The 9,030-nt window shown below is 38.5% G+C and overlaps 1 protein-coding gene across 1 annotated transcript in view; it reads right to left on the reverse strand.

Moving 5' to 3' along the window:
* DTHD1 (death domain containing 1) overlaps positions 1–9,030 on the reverse strand; it is a 58,972-nt gene that overhangs the window by 28,085 nt on the left and 21,857 nt on the right. The window contains exon 6 of the mRNA XM_019628085.1: positions 5,690–5,854. Within this exon, the coding sequence (XP_019483630.1) occupies positions 5,690–5,854 (165 nt within the window). The remainder of the gene's footprint in view (positions 1–5,689; positions 5,855–9,030) is intronic.

Here is a 9,030-nt window from a genome sequence, read left to right on the forward strand (position 1 = left end):
TTTATTGGGGTGACAATTGTTAGTAAAGTTATATAGGCTGCAAGTGTACTATTCTGTAATACATCATCTATATATCACGTTGTGTGTTCAAATACATGGTGATGGAAGAACTGGTTCTGGGTGGTGAACACCCAGTACTATTGTGTGAGGTCCTTTCCCAAGCTTTTGTCTCCATTCTTCCAAGAAATACTCAATAAACGCCTGGCTGTCAGGCACCATCCTAGGTGCTGGGGATTAAATGGTGTTCACCATCAGGACAGGCCCTCCCTTCATGGGGCAGTAGTCAGAGAAACTATCATTGGTTATTAAACAATTAAAATAATAAATAGAAGTTACATCTATGGCAAGAGTGACAAAAGAGAAGTACATAAGGCTCTAAAGAAGTAAAATAAGGACTAATATAATCAGGACAGATAGGGAAGGCTTCTCTGAACATGATTATCAAAATGAGATATGAAGACACAGAAGATAACTGCAGGTGAGGGTAGAGATGGGTGGGGAGGAGAACCCTCCAGGCAGACAACCTCTGACTTGGTCTGAGATTCACAGAGACAGGCGGCCACGGGCCCTGATGGAAGGATAAGTGTCAATTCTTTACTGAGGATCTTGCTCCTCTTAAATGGAGAAAAGTCTAGATCTGAGCATAGGTTTCTAGGAAAGACGATGCAGAAATGATCCTGGCATCTTGCCTGACTCATTTTCTTTGAGTGAAGATAAGGTCTTCTCTGTTCCTTATTTGGAGGAATCGCACACACGCTGGCTATCTTCAGGAACTCTTATTTTAGCATATGCTCCCCACTCCCTGTTACAGGCAACAGGACACTCAGCATCACTGCTTATGAGAAGCACTGTAACTCACTTGTGGTTAGGGCACTTGGTAAACACAGCTGCTGGCCCAAGTATTACAGGAAAATCATTTGCATCATTAGTTTGGGTGGGTCACTTCCAGTTTTTGACTGTCTCTTCTTCAAGAGATTGTCCCAGGGTGGACACCGTGGTTTTTGCTCCGGAAACCAAGTGGAAAGGGATCTTGTCCACCCTTCCTTCCTCTCCCTCCTCTCCCTTCCTTTTACCTTTTTCTGACATTTTGGTCACTAAGTCCTGTCAGCTGACTCAGAAGGCTGAGACTGCAGGTGAAAGTGGAAGACACACTTCAAATTGGACTATTTTAGCTCTCCCTTCAGAGATACAAGGAAAAGGGCAGCCCCAGTGTCAAGCTGCCCCATTTTTTTTAAATTTATTTTTTATTATTAATAGTTTCAGGTGTACAAAACAATGCAATAGTTATCCTTTTTACCCCTCACAAAGTGACAATCCCCTCCCCACCTTCACTGCCCTCCCACTCCAATTGCATACTTATCTATTACAATTCCATTGACCCCATTCCCACACTCTACTCCACATCCCGTGACTATATGTATATAATACAACTATATAATTATAGTTGACATACAATATTATTTAACATCATCTTCAAGATATACAGTGTGGTGGTCATTTTTGAAGCAACAAAGAGCCATGGGGCTTGGAGTAATTTCCAGCATCAGAAAGAAAATAGATATCATTAAAAATCAATGGCACCTATATTAATTTATAAGTGAACAGGAACTATTACTTCAAGTCAGGTATATTGCAAGATTCCTGGAACAGAAGTCCCTGTAAACCCATTCTTGAATCCACCCCCACCCTCCCATGCCTTATCTTCACATGTATACATGTTAGAGTCTATTCTACCTCAAGGAAAGGAGTCACAGAGGGGAAGGGGTTGAATTCATAAAAAGTTGCTGTGATGGCAACTCCCTCAAAGATCTTTTTCTCTCTTCTCTCATGTAACTGTTTTTTCTCTGTTCTCTTTTTCCTTCCTTTGCTTTATCTCCTTTTTTCTTTTCTTTCTCATCCATTCCCTCACTTCTCTCACCTCTCCTACCGCTTCTCAGATTCACTCATCCACTCATCATTGTGTTTCTCAGCATTGTCATATATTCATTCATTTACTACACATTTATTGNTTTCTCTCTTCTCTCATGTAACTATTTTTCCTCTGTTCTCTTTTTCCTTCCTTTGCTTTATCTCCTTTTTTCTTTTCTTTCTCATCCATTCCCTCACTTCTCTCACCTCTCCTACCGCTTCTCAGATTCACTCATCCACTCATCATTGTGTTTCTCAGCATTGTCATATATTCATTCATTTAATACACATTTATTGAAAGCCTTTGATGTACCAGACCCTATTCTAGCCTCAGGGCTAAACAGCAAGAAAGGCACAGTCATTGCCCTCGTGAAATTTACATTCCAGTGAAGAACATAACCTAAGCATATGAGTGACAACTAAGTAAGTAAAATTGTTTCAAATTGTGGTAAGATGTATAATGGAAACAATAAGGCACTGGGTAATTGTGAGGATGAGAGGCAAGCAGGGGTGTGTCATTTGGATCAGAGGTTCTTAACCACCTTTGTGCCATGGACCATTTTGGAGTTTGCTGAACCCTTTTGATTCCTTCTCAGAGTAGTCTTTTAAATGTATAAAATAAATGGAATTATAACTAAGACAACATCTCTGGTAGCCCACTGACCCCAGGTTAGATTTTTTGTAGGACATTGTAGAGTTTGGATAGTATTTTAAGTGAAATAGGAGGTAGTTATAAAGTGTTGATCAGGAGAGTAATAAGGTATTTATATTTTCAAAAGATCACTGTTGTCACTATATGGAAATAGATTTCATGTGGCCAGCAGTGGAAGCAAAAGCGTATTTAGGAGGCACCTGCTTTGGTGTAAGAAAGAGATGATCCTAGTTTAGACTCAGATAGTAATCATGGAGAAGCCCGTTTCTAAAAAGTGTCAGTTAGAATCTGCCCATAAAGGAACATGCATCCTCTGAAAAGNAAAAAAATAGTTTTAGGTTCACAGCAAAATCAAAAGGAAGGTACAGAGATTTCCCTTATATCTCCTCCACCTACACATGCATAGACTCCTCCATTATCAATATTTCCCACCACACTAGTATATTTGTTACAGTTGGTGAACCTACGTGGACACACAAAGTGCATAGTTTGTGTTAGGATTCACTCTTGATATTGTGCATTCTATGGTTTGACAAATGTATAATGGCCTGTATCCATCATTATGGCCATACAGAATATTTTTATCACCCTAGGAATGATCTGTGCCCTGCCTATTCATCCCTTCCCCACCCCAACCCCTGGCAACCACTGAACTTTTTACTGTCTCCATAGTTTTGTCTTTTCCAAAATGTCATACAGTATGAACCATACAATATGAAGCATTTTTAGATTGACGTCTTTCACTTAGCAATATGCATTTACAATTCTTCCATGTCTGTCTGTGCCTTGAAAGCTCAACCCTTTTTGGCACTGAATAATATTCTATTGTGGGGACATTATTTTCCATTAAGACGTCTTGGTTGCTTCCAAATTTTGGCAATTATAAATAAAGCTGATATAACATCCGTGCAGGTTTTCGTGTGGACATAGTTTTCAACTCCTTTGGGTAAATACCAAGAAGAGCTATCGTTGGATTGTATGGTAAGAGTATGTTTAGTTTTGTGAGAAAACAACAAACTGTCTTCCAAAGTGGGTGTACCATTTTGCATTTCCACAAGCAACAGATGAGAGTTCCTGTTGCTCCAATTCCTCACCAGCAGTTGGTGTTGTCAGTGTTCTGGATTTTGGTCATTCTAATAGGTATGTAGTGGTATCTCACTGTTGTTATAATTTGCATCTCACTGATGACTTTTGGTGTGGAGTACCTTTCCATATGCTTATTTGCCAATTGTGTATCTTCTTTGGTGAGGTGTCCATTAAGGTCTTCGGTCCATTTTTAATCAGTTTTTTTGCTTTCTTATTGTTGAGGTTTAAGTGTTCTTTGTATATTTTGGATACAGTCCCTTATCAGATGTGTCCTTTGCAATTTTTTTTCTCCCAGTCTATAGCTCATCTTCTCATTCTGTTGACATTATCTTTCCTAGAGCAGATGTTTCTAATGTTATAAAGTCCAGTGTATCCATTATTTATTTTATGGATTGGTGTTATATCAAAAAAAGTCCTNGATAACAAAAGATGAATACGAGTCACGTGTATACCCTTTTTTGGCACCCCCGGTATATACAGAGAGAATGCTAGATGAACATAAGAATGGCCACCCACAGTCAAAGACAGAGCCCCGGAACAGATCCCTCCTTCACAGTCCTCAGAAGAAACGAGCCTTGCTGACAACGCCTTGATTTTGGACTTCCAGCCTCCAGAACTGAGGCAGTAAATTTCTGTTGTTGATATCACTTAGTCTGTGGTGCAGGAGGTCCCTGACTTACGAACATTGGAGTTGCGAACTTTCACAGATATGAACGCATTAAGAAGATTCATAGATGCAAACAAATTGCAGAAGTAGCTCACGTGTCTGCCGGACATCGTCACAGTTGTGCTGCTGTGTGCTTACTGTACAGTGGGATAGTGTACAGTAATGCAGTGCTCAGTCAGAGCCCAGGATGTCCAGAAGCAAGAGGAAAAGCAGGGGTGATGTAAAAGGGATTGCTAGGAAGCGCAAAGCAATAACCATGGAAACAAATGTGAAAATAATTGAGAGATTGGACTGGGGCGAAAAGATGGTAGACGTCGCTCATTCTTATGATATGAATCATTCAGCCATTGGCTTTACATTGTATATTTGTGTCAAAGGTGTATAAGACTCACTTTGTCAGACTTATGAACAAATCCGAGTTAGGAACGTTCTCCCTGGAATGGAACTTATTTGTAACTCAGGGACTTACTGTACTTCCTTATGGCAGCCTAGCTAATAGGCTAATACAGACCCCTTCCCTGGGCTGGACTTCTCACTACCTATCTCTTCACCAGAGAACTGCCCTACAGGAGCCCTCAATCCAGAGCAGCCCCACACCTACCGATGAGGACTGGCTGAAGCAGGGGCGTAAAGCCAGACACCTTGGTATGCCCATCGCAGAGCTCCCCTGAGGTATCTATCAGGCTGAGGTGAAACCTCAGCTGAACCCTTGATGTTCCCGTCTTCTTCCATTGCCCTACCTGCTTCTTTCAGTCCCTTTCGGGACTCATCTGAAAACTCTCTTTCAATCAATCACTTGTATTCTCATCTTAGGCTCTTTTTCTAGGGAACTTGACCCAAGATAATTATAGATGTAAGATGTCCCATTATGAAATACAGGCTATCTTTAGATATAGGTTTGCCCTCTCTTTATGAATGTCTACTCCTCATGAACCTTAAACTGTCTAAAACTCTTTTCATAATGAGCTGTCTAGAAAACATGGAAATGAGAAAGCCAAATGAGGACACTGAAATAACACATTCAGTTTATATATACATAGTTATGAGATGAGCATAATATGAATTTAATTACTATCTTCATGGAATTTCAGAAATGAAGGTGCTATTTTAAAACTATTTTGTAGTTAGAAGAAACCTGTACAAATGAATCTAAGTTAGGAGTGGTTTCCAAAAGCACTTATTAAGCTATCATGAATGGAATTACAGATAACATATTCATGCCAGTTCTGGTTTGCATTTTAAGCACACTCTAAGGGACTATTCATATTCTTATTTGAAGAATAAAAATGTAATCCTCTGATTCCATATTTGTAAACATCAATGATAAGTCATCAGGATAGAATATCATCAACTTTTATTGTTTACTATTGTATTACCTCTCTAAATGTTCATACAATTCAAATGATATCAGGCCACTCTGCATGGTTCTCACCAGGACATCATCAAGCCCAAACCAACCACTGTCTCGGCTTCTGAATCCCAGTAATTTCAAAGATTCACAGGCATTGTTCCTAGGTTTTCTTATGGAAGCACTTTTTGTCCTATGTAATGAGAGCAGAAGAGAAATTGGCAAAATTTATATAGCATCAATCACATGCCATGCATTCACATTTTTCATTTGGTGAATAATCTAATACCAATTTATTAAACATATACTGAGTGCCACTAATTATGTACCAGAAGCTCACAGTATTGCAATATTATCCAATTACAGGACAAGGTGATGTGAGGGAATTAAGGGAACGTACCGGGTGGCTTAGAAGTAGAAGGAAAGTGCTCAGGGAACCTGGCAAATGTTCTCATTCTCCAGAGCTCATTTCACATATTTTACTACTGACAGACAAGTTATGAGAACACCCTGAAACATTAATAAACTCGCTGATGTAAACTCGGATGCCTTAGGAGAGCCAAGAGTAGCGATATGGCATAATAGGTCAGACAGACCACAGTCTCTGAAACAAGACCGCCTACTTTCAAATCCTCAGGGGCTCTCCTTATTAACTGGATGAGCATGGGGGAGTTTTCTGATCTCCTGTATCTGTTTTCTTATCTATGAGACCCATAATAGTATCTGTATCATAGGATTCAATGAGTTAGTATTTGTAAAGAACTTAGAATTGTTACAAGCATAAATGACATTAATATTCTCATCCGAATTCCTACAGCAGACATAGCCAGTTAGCTTTTTTGTGCAATCTGGCTTAATTTGCGCAATCCAAATGCCCTGAGAGAGACAGTTGTAGGTACCATGTGATACTTTTCATCACACCAAAGCTGATCTGACTAACAGTAGACCAATTTCCAACACCCAGTGAATTTGATTCTTTTTCTTTGGAATTTGCTAAGTAAGAGGCCCAGAGATTATAACTTATTGTCCTTTGGTTGCTGTACCCTGGGCTATGACAGTGAACAAACAGAGAGATGATTAAGAAAACAGAAAATGAGCAGATGCTAAGGAAAACAAGAAGAGAAATGAAGATGAAAAAATCAGTATTGTCTTAGAGACGGAGAAAGCAGAGATTGCCTGTTGTAGCTTTATAATAAACTTCTCTTTTCTTGAATTCACTTAAATGGGGATCTGTTCCTTACAACTAGAGAAAGAAAAATCTTTGATACTGAATGCCTTATAGGAAATCAGTCAATCAAACAAACGAACAAAAAAACCTCGGTTCTAATGATGCTACAACCCACAAGGGAACAGAACCATTCTAGCTAGGCACGAGAAATGCAAATCTAAGTGTGAATCACACATCTTTATTTGTGAATATAATTAGTTATGGGTTTTAAACCATCATAGTTCCATAGGTTGAGCTATCCTATGACCTATATATTAGGAACTGAACTAGATTGTAAATGTCTACTCAGGAAAATTTAGACTTTGCTGATCCCTTTAGGGGATAAACCAGATTAAAAATCAGGAGGATAAGGGAAAAATGACATTAAGTTTTTAGCTTTTGGTTTGTAACCACAAATGTGGTAAATTTTGTAACTCTTGAAGTGAATAATTTATTAACATAGAAAGATACATTCATACTGAATCCAAGACTTTGGTTATTTACTAGAAACTAAGTTAATTAAATGTAATATTAAATTTTTTTGTAAGGCCAACCCTTACTTTTTTCTACCAAGCGCCTACATTTTCTGGGGGATCTTACAGGCTCTCAACTGTAGTAGTTCTGACCCTACTCCCATGTCTAGGTAGGACAGATAGTACATTGGGCATTTATTAATGCTGTTTGCAAAAAATCCAATCCTCCCCCCACCATTCTGAGTGCATGATAGGATTTCACTTCCTTGTCTCTGATAATTGTGTGGGGCTATGTGACTAGTTCTGGCTAATGAATAGTTAGTAAAGGAAAAATATGTCACTGTGAGGCAAATCATTTAATTACTAATGTGGGCCTACCCAAAGTTTCTTCTGCCACCATGACAGTAAACAGACAGTGGTTGCCCTTTCGCATAAGGTTGGGAGTGAAGACCACCAATAAGCAGCCTACCGCTGATGGCCACACAGCATGTGAGGGACATAAAGAGGGTCATAAGCCCTTGGGATGTCAGGCTGTGCCAGCATGCCATAACCTAAGCTAACCTACCCTGTATAGTACCTTTCTTCTGCTCCCAGTGATCTTCCCAGTAATGGGTTTGTGACAAATATAGAGTCTGAATAAGACTCAGGGTGTTTATGTATATTCATAGGGAAAAGAGCTTCCTCTTTTCCATTGAACTTGGAGTTATAAAGATGTAGCCGTATTGCAGCATGAGGGACAAGCATGCCAGAGAATGAGAATTGGCACAGACAAAGGCAGAAAAAGAAGAAGTGAGAGACTGGGTTCTTTCTGGTTTAAAAAAAATATAAAGATAAATATATCCACAGATTCTTAAATTATATGCACCAAAGAACTCCATTAAAAAAAACCACAAAAAACAAAAATACTTTGGGTTTACTTTCCTAAAATGATTCCTTAATGATATAAAGATGAAATTTAAACTTCATTTTTTCCAGCTTTATTAAGATATAATTAATATATAACATCATGTAAGTTTAAGTTATGCTATGTGATGATTTGATCCATGTATTTATTGTGAAATGACAACCACAACAAAGTAAGTTAACAATCAGTCACACCGAACTTAGACTTTACGATCATAATAGATACAATCCCTTCAAAATTAGACTATTTGGTGGCATCCTTATTTATCCCAGCATTCTTCACAACTCTGCAAATAAATGCTTTCTTTTATATATGCTATTAGCAAACTTTGACAACTAGAATTGCCTAGCAGTGAACAGCACTTACTTGATCATACTCCACAAAAGATAACATTCTGATGTTCTGAGTTCCACAAAACATCACCAACCTTTATTAAATCAATTTTTTTAATCAAGAATAACTTGTTTTTTTACACCTGAAACTGATAATAATAAAAAATAAAAATAAAAAAAGAATAACTGACCTTGCTATTTCTTGAGTACAAACCTCTTCTCGTCCTAAATTCCAGGCATTTGGGGAATTATAATTGACCCATTTTGAGTCAAGTGTTCAATTACAGTGAACAGGGATATTGAAAAACATGAAAGATCCTGTTAAATCCACATAGATAGAAAGGACGGTTTCTAGAATTTGTGGTATAATTCCTCCAAAATAAAGTGTCTGGGTAGACAAAGCAACAGGTGTCTACTCTAGGCTGCCCTTCTCAGGCCTAACGGCACCCTGAT

This window comes from Hipposideros armiger, unplaced genomic scaffold (genome assembly GCF_001890085.2).
Source record: "Hipposideros armiger isolate ML-2016 unplaced genomic scaffold, ASM189008v1 scaffold_747, whole genome shotgun sequence".
NCBI classification, from domain to species: Eukaryota; Metazoa; Chordata; class Mammalia; order Chiroptera; family Hipposideridae; genus Hipposideros; species Hipposideros armiger.